The sequence below is a fragment of the Pseudophryne corroboree genome, chromosome 9 (assembly GCF_028390025.1).
Source record: "Pseudophryne corroboree isolate aPseCor3 chromosome 9, aPseCor3.hap2, whole genome shotgun sequence".
NCBI classification, from domain to species: Eukaryota; Metazoa; Chordata; class Amphibia; order Anura; family Myobatrachidae; genus Pseudophryne; species Pseudophryne corroboree.
In genome coordinates this window covers 60,885,994-60,908,278 of record NC_086452.1, presented here as the reverse complement: position 1 = coordinate 60,908,278, position 22,285 = coordinate 60,885,994, and the positions used below count along the sequence as shown (strand labels likewise).

General features: G+C 50.9%; 1 protein-coding gene across 2 annotated transcripts in view; it reads right to left on the bottom strand.

Moving 5' to 3' along the window:
* Positions 1-22,285, bottom strand: part of TESK2 (testis associated actin remodelling kinase 2) — a 184,740-nt gene that overhangs the window by 9,037 nt on the left and 153,418 nt on the right. For both annotated transcript variants that reach the window (XM_063939412.1, XM_063939413.1), the window contains exon 8: positions 6,053-6,136. In XM_063939412.1, coding sequence (XP_063795482.1) covers positions 6,053-6,136 — 84 coding nt within the window. The remainder of the gene's footprint in view (positions 1-6,052; positions 6,137-22,285) is intronic.

Here is a 22,285-nt window from a genome sequence, read left to right as displayed (position 1 = left end):
GCAGGAAATGTAGGAATCGACCCAGTTGAAATTCCTCCGTCGGAGCACTCCGATCCTCGCACCACGCAACATATCTTCGCCAAATGCGGTGATAGTGTTGCACGGTTACTTCCTTCCTTGCTTTAATCAAAGTAGGAATGACTTCTTCCGGCATGCCTTTTTCCTTTAGGATCCGGCGTTCAACCGCCATGCCGTCAAACGCAGCCGCGGTAAGTCTTGAAACAGACAGGGACCCTGCTGAAGCAAGTCCCTCCTTAGAGGTAGAGGCCACGGATCTTCCGTGATCATCTCTTGAAGTTCCGGGTACCAAGTCCTTCTTGGCCAATCCGGAACCACTAGTATCGTTCTTACGCCTCTTTGCCGTATAATTCTCAATACTTTTGGTATGAGAGGCAGAGGAGGAAACACATACACCGACTGGTACACCCAAGGCGTTACCAGCGCGTCCACAGCTATTGCCTGCGGATCTCTTGACCTGGCGCAATACCTGTCCAGTTTTTTGTTGAGGCGAGACGCCATCATGTCCACCATTGGTCTTTCCCAACGGGTTACCAGCATGTGGAAGACTTCCGGATGAAGTCCCCACTCTCCCGGGTGAAGGTCGTGTCTGCTGAGGAAGTCTGCTTCCCAGTTGTCCACTCCCGGGATGAACACTGCTGACAGTGCTATCACATGATTCTCTGCCCAGCGAAGAATCCTTGCAGCTTCTGCCATTGCACTCCTGCTTCTTGTGCCGCCCTGTCTGTTTACATGGGCGACTGCCGTGATGTTGTCCGACTGGATCAACACCGGTTTTCCTTGAAGCAGAGGTTCTGCCTGGCTTAGAGCATTGTAGATTGCTCTTAGTTCCAGAATGTTTATGTGAAGAGACGTTTCCAGGCTCGTCCACACTCCCTGGAAGTTTCTTCCTTGTGTGACTGCTCCCCAGCCTCTCAGGCTGGCGTCCGTGGTCACCAGGATCCAATCCTGTATGCCGAATCTGCGGCCCTCCAATAGATGAGCACTCTGCAACCACCACAGAAGAGATACCCTTGTCCTTGGAGACAGGGTTATCCGCTGGTGCATCTGAAGATGCGACCCTGACCATTTGTCCAACAGATCCCTCTGGAAAATTCGTGCATGGAATCTGCCGAATGGAATTGCTTCGTAAGAAGCCACCATTTTTCCCAGGACTCTTGTGCATTGATGTACAGACACCTTTCCTGGTTTTAGGAGGTTCCTGACAAGCTCGGATAACTCCTTGGCTTTTTCCTCCGGGAGAAAAACCTTTTTCTGAACCGTGTCCAGAATCATCCCTAGGAACAGCAGACGAGTTGTCGGCATTAACTGGGATTTTGGAATATTCAGAATCCAGCCGTGCTGTTTTAGCACTTCTTGAGACAGTGCTAATCCCATCTCTAGCTGTTCTCTGGACCTTGCCCTTATTAGGAGATCGTCCAAGTATGGGATAATTAATACGCCTTTTCTTCGAAGAAGAATCATCATCTCGGCCATTACCTTTGTAAAGACCCGAGGTGCCGTGGACAATCCGAACGGCAGCGTCTGAAACTGATAGTGACAGTTTTGTACAACGAACCTGAGGTACCCCTGGTGTGAGGGGTAAATTGGAACGTGGAGGTACGCATCCTTGATGTCCAAGGACACCATAAAGTCCCCTTCTTCCAGGTTCGCTATCACTGCTCTGAGTGACTCCATTTTGAACTTGAACTTCTTTATGTACAGGTTCAAGGACTTCAGATTTAGAATAGGTCTTACCGAGCCGTCCGGCTTCGGTACCACAAATAGAGTGGAATAATACCCCTTTCCCTGTTGTAGAAGAGGTACCTTGACTATCACCTGCTGAGAGTACAGCTTGTGAATGGCTTCCAAAACCGTCTCCCTTTCGGAGGGGGACGTTGGTAAAGCAGACTTCAGGAAACGGCGAGGCGGATCTGTCTCTAGTTCCAACCTGTACCCCTGAGATATTATCTGCAGGATCCAGGGATCTACCTGCGAGTGAGCCCACTGCGCGCTGAAATTCTTGAGACGACCGCCCACCGCCCCCGAGTCCGCTTGAGAAGCCCCAGCGTCATGCTGAGGCTTTTGTAGAAGCGGGGGAGGGCTTCTGTTCCTGGGAAGGAGCTGCCTGTTGGTGTCTCTTCCCCCTTCCTCTGCCTCGTGGCAGATATGAATATCCCTTTGCTCTCTTGTTTTTAAAGGAACGAAAGGGCTGCGGTTGAAAAGTCGGTGTCTTTTTCTGTTGGGGAGTAGCTTGAGGTAAAAAGGTGGATTTCCCGGCTGTAGCCGTGGCCACCAAATCTGATAGACCGACTCCAAATAACTCCTCCCCTTTATACGGCAAAACTTCCATATGCCGTTTTGAGTCCGCATCGCCTGACCACTGTCGCGTCCATAAACTTCTTCTGGCCGAAATGGACATAGCACTTACCCGTGATGCCAGTGTGCAGATATCCCTCTGTGCATCACGCATATAAAGAAATGCATCCTTTATTTGCTCTAAAGACAGTAAAACATTGTCCCTATCCAGGGTATCAATATTTTCAATCAGGGACTCTGACCAAGCTACTCCAGCACTGCACATCCAGGCTGTCGCTATAGCTGGTCGTAGTATAACACCTGTATGTGTGTATATACTTTTTTGGATATTTTCCATCCTCCTATCTGCTGGATCTTTAAGTGCGGCCGTCTCAGGAGAGGGTAACGCCACTTGTTTAGATAAGCGTGTGAGCGCCTTGTCCACCCTAGGAGGTGTTTCCCAGCGCGCCCTAACCTCTGGCGGGAAAGGGTATAAAGCCAATAACTTCTTTGAAATTAGCATCTTTTTATCGGGGGCAACCCGCGCTTCATCACATACATCATTTAGTTCTTCTGATTCAGGAAAAACTATAGGTAGTTTTTTCACACCCCACATAATACCCTGTTTAGTGGTACCTGTAGTATCAGCTAAATGTAACGCCTCCTTCATTGCCAAAATCATATAACGTGTGGCCCTACTGGAAAATACGGTTGATTCGTCACCGTCGCCACTGGAATCAGTGCCTGTGTCTGGGTCTGTGTCGACCGACTGAGGCAAAGGGCGTTTTACAGCCCCTGACGGTGTTTGAGGCGCCTGGACAGGCACTAACTGATTGTCCGGCCGTCTCATGTCGTCAAACGACTGCTTTAGCGTGTTGACACTATCCCGTAATTCCATAAATAAAGGCATCCATTCTGGTGTCGACCCCCTAGGAGGTGACATCCCCATATTTGGCAATTGCTCCGCCTCCACACCAATATAGTCCTCATACATGTCGACACACACGTACCGACACACAGCAGACACACAGGGAATGCTCTTAACGAAGACAGGACCCCACTAGCCCTTTGGGGAGACAGAGGGAGAGTTTGCCAGCACACACCAAAAGCGCTATATATGACAGGGATAGCCTTATAATAAGTGCTCCCTGTATAGCTGCTTTTATAATATAATTTTTGCCACTATTTTGCCCCCCCTCTCTTGTTTTACCCTGTTTCTGTAGTGCAGTGCAGGGGAGAGACCTGGGAGCCGTCCTGACCAGCGGAGCTGTGTAAGGAAAATGGCGCTGTGTGCTGAGGAGATAGGCCCCGCCCCTTTTTCGGCGGGCTCGTCTCCCGCTCTTTAGTGTATTCTGGCAGGGGTTAAATATCTCCATATAGCCCCCGGAGGCTATATGTGAGGTATTTTTTAGCCAAATAGGTTTTCATTTGCCTCCCAGGGCGCTCCCCTCCCAGCGCCCTGCACCCTCAGTGACTGCCGTGTGAAGTGTGCTGAGAGGAAAATGGCGCACAGCTGCAGTGCTGTGCGCTACCTTCAGAAGACTGAGGAGTCTTCTGCCGCCGATTCTGGACCTCTTCATGTTTCAGCATCTGCAAGGGGGCCGGCGGCGAGGCTCCGGTGACCATCCAGGCTGTACCTGTGATCGTCCCTCTGGAGCTGATGTCCAGTAGCCAAGAAGCCAATCCATCCTGCACGCAGGTGAGTTCACTTCTTCTCCCCTAAGTCCCTCGTTGCAGTGATCCTGTTGCCAGCAGGACTCACTGTAAAATAAAAAACCTAAGCTAAACTTTCTCTAAGCAGCTCTTTAGGAGAGCCACCTAGATTGCACCCTTCTCGGCCGGGCACAAAAATCTAACTGAGGCTTGGAGGAGGGTCATAGGGGGAGGAGCCAGTGCACACCACCTGATCGGAAAGCTTTACTTTTTGTGCCCTGTCTCCTGCGGAGCCGCTATTCCCCATGGTCCTTTCAGGAACCCCAGCATCCACTAGGACGATAGAGAAATAACTGGTTCAGTTTTCTGTAATATCTGTATAGTGCCCTATTGTTTCCTATGCCACCATATATTACCCTGTAATGTCCTCTGCCCCTGTACATCGCACTGACATCCTGTGCCACCATATATTACCCTGTAATGTCCTGTGCCCCTGTACATAGCACTGATGTCCTATTCCACCATATATTACCCTGTAACGTCCTGTGCCCCTGTACATAGCACTGACGTCCTGTGCCACCATATATTACCCTGTAATGTCCTTTGCCCCTGTACATAGCACGGACATCCTATGCCACCATATATTGCCCTGTAATGTCCTGTGCCACCATATATTACCCTGTAATGTCTTGTGCCCCTGTACATAGCACTGATGTCCTGTGCCACCATATCACCCTGTAATGTCCTGTGCCCCTATATACAGCACTGACGTCCTATGCCACCATATACACCCTGTAATGTCATGTGCCCCTGTATGCAGCACTGATGTCCTATTCCACCATATATTACCCTGCAATGTCCTGTGCCCTTGTATACAGCACTGACGTCCTGCGACACCATATATTACCCTGCAATGTCCTATGCCCCTATACATAGCACTGACATCCTGTGCCACCATATATTACCCTGTAATGTCCTGTGCCCCTGTACAGAGCACTGATGTCCTATTCCACCATATATTACCGTGTATTGTCCTGCACCCCTGTTTACAGCATTGACATCCTATGACACCATATATTACCTTGCAATGTCCTGTGCCCCTGTACATAGCACTGATGTCCTATTCCACCATATATTACCCTATATTGTCCTGTGCCCCTGTACATAGCACTGACATCCTGTGCCACCATATATTACCCTGTATTGTCCTGTGCCCCTGTACATAGCACTGACATCCTGTGCCACCATATATTACCCTGTATTGTCCTGTGCCCCTGTACATAGCACTGACATCCTGTGCCACCATATATTTCCCTGTAATGTCCTGTGCCCCTGTATACAGCACTGATGTCCTGTGCCACCATATATCACCCTGTAATGTCCTGTGCCCCTATATACAGACTGACGTCCTGTGTCACCATATATTACAAATAATGTCGGGTAACCCTAATTGTAAATGCTGTTCTGTGGCCCTAACTTACCTATGTAAACACTTACAGGGCAGAAGTTACAGTAATTATCATATAAACTGTGATGTAAGTTCCATCCCCCACCCCTTCCCTAGAACCCCCCTGAAGCCATAGTTTCAGGATACTAGAACAAGCAGTTGTATGGGCTTGTGTAATATCAGAGACATTTTAACGCAAAAACACTTATTTTCAAATAAAGTAAAATATTCCTCTTCTTGCAGTCAGTAGGGGGCAATGTTGCTGCAGCTATCCAGGAATGGGGAAAGTTTTCCATGGCTAGTAATATACTAATCTGTAGCTTTAATGTCATTATACCTTGCAGACATTTATTGCATATTTCCCTTCTGATCTTTGTACTCCAGCGGTTATAATTCGGGAGCGTTTGTAGTGATGAGTAACTATGGCTAGAACGTGATCAAGACCAACCACTTCCCTGCTACATTCACTGGGAGGCCATAGAGACAGTAATCAGGCAACCTACGCATCTGCATGAAACATTAGGTGGCTGTTGTAGAACTCGAAGGCCTGGCGTTATGCAGCGATGATATGGTAACAGAGATATATAATGCTGGGTAACAAGGTCCTGCGATGTCATTACACCCCTCTCAATGGCCCCCATTACATACGCCACTTACCTCTGTGCGGGGCAAATAGTCGGGGTCCGCCTGTATCCGAGCGATTATCTCACACAAGATGATTCCGTAGGAGAACACATCAGCCTGGAGGTGGGAGGAGAACGGAGGCGTCAGTAGGAAATGAGCCACTTATCCCCCTATATACATGTTATTTTTATATTATGACTAGGTGATTCATCGCGCCCTACGGGCGCTCTTCACACCGTCGTAAGGGGCTTCGCCCCTGTAACCAGTACATAAAGGTGAAGGTGTAGAATAGTAGTTGTATAATGTATTGTGGTGGAATGTGGCTTTTGGTGTTGGTGAAATTTTGCATGGCAAAAGGGAATGTGATGGTGAATGGTGTGTAGGGTGTTGTGAGTGGGTGAACAGTGTGATGTGTGTGGTCCGTAGTGGGGGGTGTAGGTTAAGGCACATGCATGAGGGATTTGGGGTCAGCAGACATTGGAGGCGGCTAGAGATGGTCTGAGGGTGATGGGTGCAGGAGTGGTGGGTCTTGGCTGGTGGTGTTGTCAAGATGGGTAAGGTGGTTTGTGTGTGGGGGGGTGCCATAAGGGGGAAGAGTGTGGAGGGTGATGGTGTGTGTGTTTGTGTGTACGTTAGACGTGGTAGTAGTATGTGCTGATAGTGAGAGTTTGGCTGAGGAGGGTGTGCATATTGTGTGGTGTTTGTAGTCAGTTGGGGGGGGATAAGCTACATGTATTAGAGGGGTTTAGGGGCAGCAGACAGGGGAGGCTGGTAGAGATGGTCTCAGGGTGATGGGTGCAGGAGTGCTGGATAGTGGGTGGTGTTGTAGTCACGATGGGTAAGGTGTTTTGTGTGAGGATAGGGGGGTGAGAAGGGGGAAAAGTGTGGAGGGTGAGTGTGTGTTTGATGATAGTGAGTGTTGACATGAAGTGGGTGTACATATGGTGTGATGTTTTTGATCCGTTGTTGGCGGGGTGGAAGGGGGGTGGGGGTAGGGTAAGCACAGGCATTACAGGTGTTTGGGGGCAGCAGACAGAGGTGGCTGGTAGAGATGGTATGAGTGTGATGGGTGCAGGAATAGGCAGGTGGGTATGGTGTGCGCCATGGTGAGACGGGAGGCTGGTAAATAGTGTAGGCGGGTATGGTGTGCTCATGGTGAGACAGTGGAGGCTGGTAAATAGGCAGGTGGGTATGGTGTGCGGCATGGTGAGACAGTGGAGGCTGGTAAATAGGCAGGTGGGTAAGGTGGGGGGCATGTTGAGACAGCAGAGGTTGGTAAATAGGCAGGTGGGGATGGTGGGCGTTCATGTTGAGACAGGGGAGGCTGGTAAATAGGCAGGTGGTTATGTTGGCGGCCATGTTGAGACAGTGGAGGCTGGTAAATAGGCAGGTGGGTATGTTGGGGGGCATGTTGAGACAGCGGAGGCTGGTAAATAGGCAGGTGGGTATGTTGGCGGCCATTTTGAGACAGTGGAGGCTGGTAAATAGGCAGGTGAATATGTTGGGGGGCATGGTGAGACAGTGGAGGCCGGTAAATAGGCAGGTGGGTATGGTGTGCAGCATGTTGAGACAGCAGAGGTTGGTAAATAGGCAGGTGGGGATGGTGGGCGGCATGGGGAGACAGCAGAGGTTGGTAAATAGGCAGGTGGGTATGGTGGGCGGCATGGGGAGACAGCAGAGATGGATAAATGGCCAGGTGGGTATGGTGGGGGTCATGTTGAGACAGGGGAGGCTGGTAAATAGGCAGATGGTTATGTTGGGGAGCATGTTGAGACAGTGGAGGCTGGTAAATAGGCAGGTGGGTAAGGTGGGTGGCATGTCCAGTAATGTGTTGCTCCAGTGTAGAGCAGCGTGTGGCTGTGTGTCCCGGCCAGCATGTACATGTGGGTGCAGGGGAGGGGGGGTTGTGTTTGCAGAGTGTGGTGGTGTGGGGTGCGGGTGGGTGCTATACAGTGGGTGTTGTGTGGGGCTGGGTGGTGGACGGTGGTGGAGGGGGGGTTGCGGAGGCAGGCTGTTGTGGTGTGGGTTGCGGGTGGGTGCTATACAGTGGGTGTTGTGTGGGGCTGGGGGGTGGAAGGTGGTGGAGGGTGGGTTGCGGAGGCAGGCTGTGGTGGTGTGGGTTGCGGGTGGGTGCTGTACAGTGGGTGTTGTGTGGGGCTGGGGGGTGGAAGGTGGTGGAGGGGGGGTTGCGGAGGCAGGCTGTGGTGGTGTGGGGTGCGGGTGGGTGCTGTACAGTGGGTGTTGTGTGGGTTGGAAGGTGGTGGATGTGGAGGTGGGGGTGGAGGCGGCAGGCTGTGGTGGTAGGGTGCGGTTGTCTTGCGTCTCCCATTTTGCGCTTGATGTGAGCTGCTTGAGGTGGGAGCTGTGGAGGGGGGTAGGGGAGGCAGCGTGTGGCGGTGTGGGTGGCTCCCGAGCAGCGTTTCATATGTGCGGCAGGAGGTGTGGAGGGGTGTAGCAGAGGCAGCGTGTGGCGGTGTGGCAGGATCCTGGGCCACGGTTCTTATGTGCGGCAGGAGGTGTGGAGGGGGGTAGCGGAGGCAGCGTGTGGCGGTGTGGGTGGCTTCCGGGCAGCGTTTCGTATGTGCGGTGGGAGGTGTGGAGGGGGGTAAGGGTAGGCAGCATGTGGCGGTGCGGGTGGCTCCCGGCCACCGGTCTTATGTGCGACCGGAGAGGGAAGCTGTGGAGGTGGTAGCGGAGGCAGTGTGTGGCGGTGCAGGTGGCTCCCGGCCAGCGGGTCTTCAGTGCGGCAGGAGGTGTGGAGGGGGTAGCGGTGGCAGGGTGTGGGGTGCGGGTGGCTCCCGGGCAGTGGGTGTTCTGTGCGGGATGCGGCAGGAGGTGTGGAGGGGTTAGCGGCGGCAGCGTGTGGCGGTGCGGGCGGCTCCCGGCCAGCGGATCTTCAGTGCGGCAGGAGGCGGGAGGTGTGGAGGGGGGTAGGGGAGGCAGCGTGTGGCGGTACGGGCGGCTCCCAGGCGCGGGTCTACAGTGCGGCAGGAGCTGTGGAGGGGGTAGCGGCGGCAGCGTGAGGGGCGCGGGCGGCTCCTGGGCGCGGGTCTTCAGTGCAGCAGGAGATGTGGAGGGGGGTAGGGGAGGCAGCGTGTGGGGTGCAGGCGGCTCCCGGCCAGCGGGTGTTCTGTGCGGGATGCGGCAGGAGCTGTGGAGGGGTGTAGCGGAGTCAGCGTGTGGGGTGCGGGCGGCTCCCAGGCGCGGGTCTTCAGTGCGGCAGGAGCTGTGGAGGGGGTAGCGGCGGCAGCGTGTGGGGCGCGGGCGGCTCCTGGGCGCGGGTCTTCAGTGCAGCAGGAGATGTGGAGGGGCTAGGGGAGGCAGCGTGTGGGGTGCAGGCGGCTCCCGGCCAGCGGGTGTTCTGTGCGGTATGCGGCAGGAGCTGTGGAGGGGGGTAGTGGAGTCAGCGTGTGGGGTGCGGGCGGCTCCCAGGCGCGGGTCTTCAGTGCGGCAGGAGGTGTGGAGGGGGGTTGAGGAGGCAGCATGTGGGGTGCGGGCGGGTCTTCTGTGCGGGATGCGGCAGGGGTGACTCCGCCCAGGCCTGTGACTCCGCCCAGCGTTACGGCCAGGCACAGAATCACAGACTTGGGCTAATATATAGGAGATGGGACAATAGTTGCGTGAAAGACTTTTTAGATTTTGTTTCCTGCATTGCAAGTCTGGTAATTTCACAATAAATTGGACTGAAATCTGAGCAAGGAATAGGTTTGATCACAGTATGTTATTTTATCCATCAGTCATAGGGGGGTATTTATCAAAGCACGGAGAGAGAAAGTGGAGAGAAATCAAACACTAACCAATCAGCTCCTGACAGCCCAGGTGCAGTCTGTGTTTGAAAAATGACAATTAGGAGCTGATTGGTTAGGGATAGATAACCTGAATCCTGTGCCTTATACCGAATGGTTCTCCGCAACGGGATGCGGTTCAGAGTTAGGCACTAGAGGGGGAGGCGGGGGGGTTGGCCCTAGCCCCCCCCCCGAATCTTAGCCTTATCCACCTTAAAATAATTACCCCGTCCCCTGTTGGGACGACGCCGGTGTCGGCATCCCAACCACCGGTATAATGTATTGCACCCTCCCCAACCTATAACGCTGGGGTATTATTAGAAGTAGACTCAAACGTCCGTTAATAAACTGAAAGTGATCTGAGCGGTCAGAGAAAGTTAAAGACATTTCCAGAGCTGTTTACACAGCACAGAATATTCCCCTCTGTACAAGCCAAGAGATAAGTATCGGAGTCCTGATTAATATTTTACTACCAGTCAATGCGCACCCGCTACAGACCGTGTTTACTCATCTGCAGGAATCTCACTTATTTCTCTCACACAACACAGGGATCATAATGAACTCCCAAAGGTCAATGCTGGTTACTATGGCTGCAATTGTACTGCATACAGCTACACCCCAGTCATTTACCTGTGGTCCACTGCAGCCAGCGCGGACAGGTATTATGCAGATTGTCAGCTTTCAGGGCGGCCGCCACACGAACAATTATATAAATGTTATTTTAAATCCATTCTCGCCATCATGCGAATGAAGCCACAGGGCACCTTAAAGGCCTCTTCAATTATCAGGTCTTTTTTTTTTTTTTTTTTTTACCCCCCCCCCCTTTGCTTTTCAAGAAGAGACTCCAGCACTGACCAACAGAGGGCGCCAGTAAGTACCAGAACTGCACAGGAGGTAAACTTATAACTTGTGTAAGGAATAATAAGAATTTACTTACCGATAATTCTATTTCTCGTAGTGGATGCTGGGGACTCCGTCAGGACCATGGGGAATAGCGGCTCCGCAGGAGACAGGGCACAAAAATAAAGCTTTAGGATTAGGTGGTGTGTACTGGCTCCTCCCCCTATGACCCTCCTCCAAGCCTCAGTTAGGATACTGTGCCCGGACAAGCGTACACAATAAGGAAGGATATTGAACCCCGGGTAAGACTCATACCAGCCACACCAATCACACCGTATAACTTGTGATCTGAACCCAGTCAACAGTATGACAAACGTAGGAGCCTCTGAACAGACGGCTCACAACAAATAACAACCCAATTTTTTTGTAACAATAACTATGTACAAGTATTGCAGACAATCCGCACTTGGGATGGGCGCCCAGCATCCACTACGGACTACGAGAAATAGAATTATCGGTAAGTAAATTCTTATTTTCTCTAACGTCCTAAGTGGATGCTGGGGACTCCGTCAGGACCATGGGGATTATACCAAAGCTCCCAAACGGGCGGGAGAGTGCGGATGACTCTGCAGCACCGAATGAGAGAACTCAAGGTCCTCCTCAGCCAGGGTATCAAATTTGTAGAATTTTGCAAACGTGTTTGCCCCTGACCAAGTAGCAGCTCGGCAGAGTTGTAATGCCGAGACTCCCCGGGCAGCCGCCCAGGATGAGCCCACTTTCCTTGTGGAATGGGCCTTGACAGATTTAGGTTGTGGCAAGCCTGCCACAGAATGTGCAAGTTGAATTGTGCTACAAATCCAACGAGCAATCGTCTGCTTAGAAGCAGGAGCACCCATCTTGTTGGGTGTATACAATATAAGCAGTGAGTCAGACTTTCTGACTCCCGCCGTTCTTGAAATATATATTTTCAATGCCCGGACCACGTCCAACAACTTGGAATCCTCCAACTCGTTAGTAGCCGCAGGCACCACAATAGGCTGGTTCAGGTGAAACGCTGACACCACCTTAGGCAGAAAATGAGGACGCGTCCGCAGTTCTGCCCTGTCCGTATGGAAAATCAGATATGGGCTCTTATATGATAAAGCCGCCAATTCTGATACTCTCCTGGCTGAAGCCAGGGCCAGTAGCATGGTTACTTTCCATGTGAGATACTTCAGCTCCACCGATTTGAGCGGCTCAAACCAATGGGATTTGAGAAAATCCAAGACTACATTAAGATCCCACGGTGCCACTGGGGGCACAACCGGGGGCTGTATATGTAGTACTCCTTTTACAAAAGTCTGGACTTCAGGAACTGAAGCCAATTCTTTCTGGAAGAAAATCGACAGGGCCGAAATTTGAACCTTAATGGACCCCAATTTGAGGCCCATAGACAATCCTGTTTGCAGGAAATGTAGGAATCGACCCAGTTGAAATTCCTCCGTGGGGGCCTTCCTGGCCTCACACCACGCAACATATTTTCTCCAAATGCGGTGATAATGTTGTGCAGTCACCTCCTTCCTGGCTTTTACCAGTGTAGGAATGACCTCTTCCGGAATGCCTTTTTCCTTTAGAATTCGGCGTTCAACCGCCATGCCGTCAAACGCAGCCGCGGTAAGTCTTGGAATAGACACGGTCCCTGCTGAAGCAGGTCCCGTCTTAGAGGTAGAGGCCACGGATCCTCCGTGAGCATCTCTTGAAGTTCCGGGTACCAAGTTCTTCTTGGCCAATCCGGAGCCACTAGTATCGTTCTTACTCCCTTCTGCCGTATAATTCTCAGTACTTTTGGTATGAGAGGCAGAGGAGGGAACACATACACTGACTGGAACACCCACGGTGTTACCAGAGCGTCCACAGCTATTGCCTGAGGATCTCTTGACCTGGCGCAATACCTGTCCAGTTTTTTGTTGAGGCGGGACGCCATCATATCCACCATTGGTTTTTCCCAACGGTTCACAATCATGTGGAAGACTTCTGGATGAAGTCCCCACTCTCCCGGGTGTAGATCGTGTCTGCTGAGGAAGTCTGCTTCCCAGTTGTCCACTCCCGGAATGAATACTGCTGACAGTGCTATCACATGATCTTCCGCCCAGCGAAGAATCCTTGCAGCTTCTGCCATTGCGGTCCTGCTTCTTGTGCCGCCCTGTCTGTTTACGTGGGCGACTGCCGTGATGTTGTCCGACTGGATCAACACCGGCTGACCCTGAAGCAGGGGTTTTGCCAGACTTAGAGCATTGTAAATCGCTCTTAGCTCCAGTATATTTATGTGAAGAGACATCTCCAGGCTTGACCATACTCCCTGGAAGTTTCTTCCTTGTGTGACCGCTCCCCAGCCTCTCAGACTGGCATCCGTGGTCACCAGGACCCAGTCCTGTATGCCGAATCTGCGGCCCTCTAACAGATGAGCACTCTGCAACCACCACAGAAGAGACACCCTTGTCCGTGGCGATAAGGTTATCCGCTGATGCATCTGCAGATGCGATCCGGACCATTTGTCCAGCAGATCCCACTGAAAAGTTCGTGCGTGGAATCTGCCGAATGGAATCGCTTCGTAAGAAGCCACCATCTTTCCCAGGACTCTTGTGCATTGATGCACAGACACTGTCCCTGGTTTTAGGAGGTTCCTGACAAGTTCGGATAACTCCCTGGCTTTCTCCTCCGGAAGAAACACCTTTTTCTGAACCGTGTCCAGAATCATTCCCAGGAACAGCAGACGTGTTGTCGGGGTCAACTGAGATTTTGGAAAATTCAGAATCCACCCGTGTTGTTGCAGCACTACTTGGGTTAGTGCTACTCCGTCCTCCAGCTGTTCTCTGGACCTTGCCCTTATCAGGGGATCGTCCAAGTAAGGGATAATTAATACGCCTCTTCTTCGCAGAAGAATCATCATTTCGGCCATTACCTTGGTAAAGACCTGAGGTGCCGTGGACAATCCAAACGGCAGCGTCTGAAACTGATAATGACAGTTTTGCACCACGAACCTGAGGTACCCTTGATGTGAAGGGCAAATTGGGACATGCAGGTAAGCATCCTTTATGTCCAGGAACACCATAAAGTCCCCTTCTTCCAGATTCGCTATCACTGCTCTGAGTGACTCCATCTTGAACTTGAATTTTTGTATGTACAGGTTCAAAGATTTCAGATTTAGAATAGGTCTTACCGAGCCGTCCGGCTTCGGTACCACAAATAGCGTGGAGTAATACCCCTTTCCCTGTTGTAGGAGGGGTACCTTGACTATCACCTGCTGAGCAAACAGCTTGTGAATGGCTTCCAATACCGTCGCCCTGTCTGAGGGAGACGTTGGCAAAGCAGACTTTAGGAACCGGCGAGGGGGAGACTTCTCGAATTCCAACCTGTAACCCTGAGATACTACCTGCAGAATCCAGGGGTCCACCTGTGAGCAAGCCCACTGTGCGCTGAAATTCTTGAGTCGACCCCCCACCGTTCCTGAGTCCGCTTGTAAGGCCCCAGCGTCATGCTGAGGGCTTTGCAGAACCCTGGGAGGGCTTCTGTTTTTGGGCAGGGGCTGCTTGCTGCCCTCTCTTACCCCTTCCTCTGCCCCGAGGCAGATATGACTGTCCTTTTGTCCGCTTGTTCTTATAGGACCGAAAGGACTGCGGCTGAAAAGACGGTGTCTTTTTCTGTTGGGAGGGGGTCTGAGGTAAAAAGGTGGATTTTCCGGCAGTTGCCGTGGCCACCAGATCAGATAGACCGACGCCAAATAATTCCTCCCCTTTATACGGCAATACTTCCATATGTCGTTTGGAATCCGCATCACCTGACCACTGTCGCGTCCATAAACTCCTTCTGGCAGATATGGACATCGCATTTACTCTCGATGCCAGAGTGCAAATATCTCTCTGCGCATCTCGCATATAAAGGAAAGCATCCTTTAATTGCTCTATAGTCAATAAAATACTGTCCCTATCCAGGGTATCAATATTTTCAGTCAGGGAATCCAACCAGACGACCCCAGCACTGCACATCCAGGCTGAGGCGATGGCCGGTCGCAGTATAACACCAGTATGTGTGTATATACTTTTTAGGGTAGTTTCCAGTCTCCTATCTGCTGGATCCTTGAGGGCGGCCGTATCAGGAGACGGTAACGCCACTTGTTTTGATAAGCGTGTGAGCGCCTTATCCACCCTAGGGGGTGTTTCCCAGCGCGCCCTAACCTCTGGCGGGAAAGGGTATAATGCTAATAACTTTTTTGAAATTAGCATTTTTCTATCTGGGTTAAACCACGCTTCATCACATACATCATTTAATTCCTCTGATTCAGGAAAAACTACAGGTAGTTTTTTCACCCCCCACATAATACCCCTTTTTGTGGTACTTGCAGCATCAGAGATATGCAAAGCCTCCTTCATTGCCGTGATCATATAACGTGTGGCCCTACTTGAAAATACGTTTGTTTCATCACCGTCGACACTAGATTCAGTGTCTGTGTCTGGGTCTGTGTCGACCGACTGAGGTAAAGGGCGCTTTACAGCCCCTGACGGTGTCTGAGACGCCTGGGCAGGTACTAACTGGTTTGCCGGCCGTCTCATGTCGTCAACTGATTTTTGTAATGTGCTGACATTATCACGTAATTCCATAAACAAAGCCATCCATTCCGGTGTCGACTCCCTGGGGGGTGACATCACCATTATCGGCAATTGCTCTGCCTCCACGCCAACATCGTCCTCATACATGTCGACACACACGTACCGACACACAGCAGACACACAGGGAATGCTCTTATCGAAGACAGGACCCTACTAGCCCTTTGGGGAGACAGAGGGAGAGTTTGCCAGCACACACCCAAGCGCTATAATATATATGGGAACAACCTTATATAAGTGTTGTTCCTTATAGCAGCTTAAATATATCCAATATATCGCCAAAAAATGCCCCCCCCTCTCTGTTTTACCCTGTTTCTGTAGTGCAGTGCAGGGGAGAGTCTTGGGAGCCTTCCTCACAGCGGAGCCGAGCAGGAAAATGGCGCTGTGTGCTGAGGAGAATAAGCCCCGCCCCCTATTTCGGCGGGCTTTCCTCCCGTAGATTTTGATAACTGGCATGGGTTAAATACATACATATAGCCTTAATGGCTATATGTGATGTATTCTTTTGCCTTAAGGTAATAAAATATTGCTGCCCAGGGCGCCCCCAGCAGCGCCCTGCACCCTCCGTGACCGCTTGGTGTGAAGTGTGTGACAACAATGGCGCACAGCTGCAGTGCTGTGCGCTACCTTCATGAAGACTGAAGAGCCCTCTGCCGCCTGTTTCCGGACCTTCAATCTTCAGCATCTGTAAGGGGGGTCGGCGGCGCGGCTCCGGGACGAACCCCAGGGTGAGACCTGTGTTCCGACTCCCTCTGGAGCTAATGGTGTCCAGTAGCCTAAGAATCCAATCCACCCTGCACGCAGGTGAGTTGAAATTCTCTCCCCTAAGTCCCTCGATGCAGTGAGCCTGTTGCCAGCAGGACTCACTGAAAATAAAAAACCTAAAAAACTTTTTCTAAGCAGCTCTTTAAGAGAGCCACCTAGATTGCACCCTGCTCGGACGGGCACAAAAACCTAACTGAGGCTTGGAGGAGGGTCATAGGGGGAGGAGCCAGTACACACCACCTAATCCTAAAGCTTTATTTTTGTGCCCTGTCTCCTGCGGAGCCGCTATTCCCCATGGTCCTGACGGAGTCCCCAGCATCCACTTAGGACGTTAGAGAAATTATCATTACCACGTATACAGTGCCATCATATTGCGTTGTGCATTACAACTGTACGGCTGGGAAACCCTATTTCTCTATCGTCCTAAGTGGATGCTGGGGTTCCTGAAAGGACCATGGGGAATAGCGGCTCCGCAGGAGACAGGGCACAAAAAAGTAAAGCTTTTACCAGATCAGGTGGTGTGCACTGGCTCCTCCCCCTATGACCCTCCTCCAGACTCCAGTTAGATTTTGTGCCCGAACGAGAAGGGTGCAATCTAGGTGGCTCTCCTAAAGAGCTGCTTAGAGAAAGTTTAGCTTAGGTTTTTTACTTTACAGTGAGTCCTGCTGGCAACAGGATCACTGCAACGAGGGACTTAGGGGAGAAGTAGTGAACTCACCTGCGTGCAGAGTGGATTTGCTGCTTGGCTACTGGACACTAGCTCCAGAGGGACGATCACAGGTACAGCCTGGATGGTCACCGGAGCCGCGCCGCCGGCCCCCTTGCAGACGCTGAAGAGAGAAGAGGTCCAAAATCGGCGGCTGAAGACTCCTGAGTCTTCATAAAGGTAGCGCACAGCACTGCAGCTGTGCGCCATTTTCCTCTCAGCACACTTCACACAACAGTCACTGAGGGTGCAGAGCGCTGGGGGGGGCGCTCTGAGAGGCAAATAAAATCCTTATTAGAGGCAAAAAAATACCTCACATATAGCCCACAGAGGCTATATGGAGATATTTAACCCCTGCCTAACTTCAAAAATAGCGGGAGACGAGCCCGCCGAAAAAGGGGCGGGGCCTATCTCCTCAGCACACAGCGCCATTTTCTCTCACAGAAAAGCTGGAGAGAAGGCTCCCAGGCTCTCCCCTGCACTGCATTACAGAAACAGGGTTAAAACAGAGAGGGGGGGCACTGATTTTGGCGATATTGTATATATATAAAAGATGCTATAAGGGAGAAACACTTATATAAGGTTGTCCCTATATAATTATAGCGTTTTTGGTGTGTGCTGGCAGACTCTCCCTCTGTCTCCCCAAAGGGCTAGTGGGTCCTGTCCTCTGTCAGAGCATTCCCGGTGTGTGTGCTGTGTGTCGGTACGTGTGTGTCGACATGTATGAGGACGATGTTGGTGAGGAGGCGGAGAAATTGCCTGTAATGGTGATGTCACTCTCTAGGGAGTCGACACCGGAATGGATGGCTTATTTAGAGAATTACGTGAGAATGTCAACACGCTGCAAGGTCGGTTGACGACATGAGACGGCCGACAATCTATTAGGACCGGTCCAGGCGTCTCAGAAACACCGTCAGGGGTTTTAAAAACGCCCATTTACCTCAGTCGGTCGACACAGACACAGACACGGACACTGAATACAGTGTCGACGGTGAATAAACAAACGTATTTCTCAAGATTAGGGCCACACGTTAAGGGCAATGAAGGAGGTGTTACGTGTTTCTGATACTACAAGTACCACAAGAAAGGGTATTATGTGGGAGTGAAAAAACTACCTGTAGTTTTTCCTGAATCAGATAAAATAAAATGAAGTGTGTGATGATGCGTAGGGTTACCCCGATAGCAAATATTGGCGTTATACCCTTTCCCGCCAGAAATTAGGGTACGTTGGGAAACACCCCTTAGGGTGATAAGGCGCTCACACGCTTATCAAGTGGCGTTACCGTCTCCAGATACGGCCGCCCTCAAGGAGCCAGCTGATAGGAAGCTGGAAAAATATCCTAAAAAGTATATACACACATACGGTGGTTATACTGCGACCAGCGATCGCCATCAGCCTGGTGATGCAGTGCTGGGTTGGCTTGGTCGGATTCCCTGACTGAAAATATTTTATTCATGTAGAGCATTTAATAGGATGCATTCTATATATATGTATGTGAGATGCACAGAGGGATATTTGCTCTCTGGCATCAAGATAAGTGCGTTGTCCATATCTCCCAGAAGATGTCAGGGACACGACAGTGGTCAGGTGATACAGATCCCATACGGCAGATGGAAGTATTGCTGTATAAAGGGAAGGAGTTATTTGGGGGTCGGTCCATCGGACCTGGGGACCACAGCAACAGCTGGGAAATCCAACCTTTTTTACCCCAAGTTACATCTCAGCTAAAAAAGACACCGTCTTTTCAGCCTCAATCTTTCCTTTCCCATGAGGGCATGCAGGCAAAAGGCCAGTCATATCTGCCCAGACATAGAGGTAAGGGAAGTAGACTGCAGCAGGCAGCCCTTTCCCAGGAAAAGAAGCCCTCCACCGCGTCTGCCAAGTCCTCAGCATGACGCTGGGGCCGTGCAAGCGGACTCAAGGTGGGGGGGTAGTCTCAAGAGTCTCAGGGCGCAGTGGGATCACTCGCAAGTTGACCCCTAGATCGTACGAGTATTATCCCAGGGGTAAAGATTGGAGAGTCGAGACATCTTCTCCTCGCAGGTTCCTGAAGTCTGCTTTACCAACGGCTCCCTCCGACAGGGAGGCAGCATTGGAAACAATTCACAAGCTGTATATCCAGCAGGTGATAATCAAAGTACCCCTCCTACGACAAGGAAAATAAGAATTTACTTACCGATAATTCTATTTCTCGGAGTCCGTAGTGGATGCTGGGGTTCCTGAAAGGACCATGGGGAATAGCGGCTCCGCAGGAGACAGGGCACAAAAAAGTAAAGCTTTACTAGGTCAGGTGGTGTGCACTGGCTCCTCCCCCTATGACCCTCCTCCAGACTCCAGTTAGGTACTGTGCCCGGACGAGCATACACAATAAGGGAGGCATTTTGAATCCCGGGTAAGACTCATACCAGCCACACCAATCACACCGTACAACTTGTGATCTAAACCCAGTTAACAGTATGACAACAGAAAGGGCCTCTTAGAGATGGCTCCTTAACAATAACCCGAATTAGTTAACAATAACTATGTACAAGTATTGCAGATAATCCGCACTTGGGATGGGCGCCCAGCATCCACTACGGACTCCGAGAAATAGAATTATCGGTAAGTAAATTCTTATTTTCTCTATCGTCCTAAGTGGATGCTGGGGTTCCTGAAAGGACCATGGGGATTATACCAAAGCTCCCAAACGGGCGGGAGAGTGCGGATGACTCTGCAGCACCGAATGAGAGAACTCCAGGTCCTCCTTTGCCAGGGTATCAAATTTGTAAAATTTTACAAACGTGTTCTCCCCCGACCACGTAGCTGCTCGGCAGAGTTGTAATGCCGAGACCCCTCGGGCAGCCGCCCAAGATGAGCCCACCTTCCTTGTGGAGTGGGCTTTCACAGTTTTAGGCTGTGGCAGGCCTGCCACAGAATGTGCAAGTTGAATTGTGTTACAAATCCAACGAGCAATCGACTGCTTAGAAGCAGGTGCGCCCAACTTGTTGGGTGCATACAATATAAACAGCGAGTCAGATTTTCTGACTCCAGCCGTCCTTGCAATGTATATTTTTAAGGCTCTGACAACGTCCAACAACTTGGAGTCCTCCAAGTCGCTAGTGGCCGCAGGCACCACAATAGATTGGTTCAGATGAAATGCTGATACCACTTTAGGGAGAAAATGCGGACGAGTCCGCAGTTCTGCCCTATCCGAATGGAAGATTAGATAAGGACTTTTATAAGATAAAGCCGCCAATTCAGATACTCTCCTGGCAGAGGCCAGGGCTAGTAACATAGTCACTTTCAATGTGAGATATTTCAAATCCACCTTTTTCAATGGTTCAAACCAATGGGATTTGAGGAAATCTAAAACTACATTTAGATCCCACGGTGCCACCGGAGGCACCACAGGAGGCTGTATATGCAGTACTCCCTTGACAAAAGTCTGGACCTCAGGGACAGAGGCCAATTCTTTTTGGAAGAATATTGACAGGGCCGAAATTTGAACCTTAATGGATCCCAATTTGAGACCCATAGATAATCCTGATTGCAGGAAATGTAGGAAACGACCCAGTTGGAATTCCTCCGTCGGAACCCTCCGATCCTCGCACCACGCTACATATTTTCGCCAAATGCGGTGATAATGTTTCACGGTGACTTCCTTCCGTGCCTTAATCAAGGTAGGAATGACTTCTTCTGGAATGCCTTTCCCTTTTAGGATCTGGCGTTCAACCGCCATGCCGTCAAACGCAGCCGCGGTAAGTCTTGAAAAAGACAGGGACCCTGCTGTAGCAGATCCCTTCTCAGAGGTAGAGGCCACGGTTCGTCCGTGAGCATCTCTTGAAGTTCCGGATACCAAGTCCTTCTCGGCCAATCCGGAACCACTAGTATTGTTCTTACTCTTCTTTGCCGTATGATCTTCAATACCTTTGGTATGAGCGGCAGAGGAGGAAACACATACACTGACTGGTACACCCAAGGAGTTACCAGTGCGTCCACAGCTATTGCCTGTGGATCTCTTGACCTGGCGCAATATTTGTCCAGTTTCTTGTTGAGGCGAGACGCCATCATGTCTACAATTGGTCTTTCCCAACGGTCTATTAACATGTTGAAGACTTCTGGATGTAGACCCCACTCTCCCGGATGAAGATCGTGTCTGCTGAGGAAGTCTGCTTCCCAGTTGTCCACGCCCGGGATGAACACTGCTGACAGTGCTATCACGTGATTCTCCGCCCAGCGAAGAATCTTGGCAGCTTCTGCCATTGCACTCCTGCTTCTTGTGCCGCCCTGCCTGTTTACATGGGCGACCGCCGTGATGTTGTCCGACTGAATCAACACCGGCTTTCCTTGCAGGAGAAGTTCCGCCTGGCTTAGAGCATTGTAGATTGCTCTTAGTTCCAGAATGTTTATGTGAAGAGACTTTTCCAGACTCGTCCATACTCCCTGGAAGTTTCTTCCTTGTGTGACTGCTCCCCAGCCTCTCAGGCTGGCGTCCGTGGTCACCAGGATCCAATCCTGAATGCCGAATCTGCGGCCTTCTAATAGGTGAGCCTTCTGCAACCACCACAGAAGTGACACCCTTGTCTTTGGTGACAGGGTTATTCGCAGGTGCATCTGCAGATGCGACCCTGACCATTTGTCCAACAGATCCCTTTGGAATATTCTTGCATGGAATCTGCCGAATGGAATTGCTTCGTAAGAAGCCACCATTTTTCCCAGGACTCTTGTGCATTGATGTACTGACACTTTTCCTGGTTTTAGGAGGTTCCTGACCAGATCGGATAACTCCTTGGCTTTTTCCTCTGGAAGGAAAACCTTTTTCTGAACCGTGTCCAGAATCATTCCTAGGAACAGCAGACGAGTTGTCGGGATTAAATGGGATTTTGGAATATTCAGAATCCACCCGTGTTGTCTTAGCACCTCTTGAGATAGTGCTAAAGCTGTCTCCAGCTGTTCTCTGGACCTTGCCCTTATTAGGAGATCGTCCAAGTATGGGATAACTAATACGCCTTTTCTTCGAAGAAGAATCATCATCTCGGCCATTACCTTGGTAAAGACCCGAGGCGCCGTGGACAATCCGAACGGCAGCGTCTGAAACTGATAGTGACAGTTTTGAACAATGAACCTGAGGTACCCCTGGTGTGCGGGGTAAATCGGAACGTGTAGATACGCATCCTTGATGTCCAAGGATACCATAAAGTCCCCTTCTTCCAGGTTCGCTATCACTGCTCTGAGTGACTCCATCTTGAACTTGAACTTTTTTATGTAGAGGTTCAAGGACTTCAGATTTAGAATAGGCCTTACCGAGCCATCCGGCTTCGGTACCACAAATAGAGTGGAATAATACCCCTTTCCTTGTTGTAATAGGGGTACTTTGACTATCACCTGCTGAGCGTACAGCTTGTGAATGGCTTCCAACACCCTCTCCCTTTCGGAAGAGACGGTTGGTAAGGCAGACTTCAGGAAACGATGAGGAGGATCCGTCTCTAATTCCAACCTGTACCCCTGAGATATTATCTGCAGGATCCAGGGGTCTACCTGCGAGTG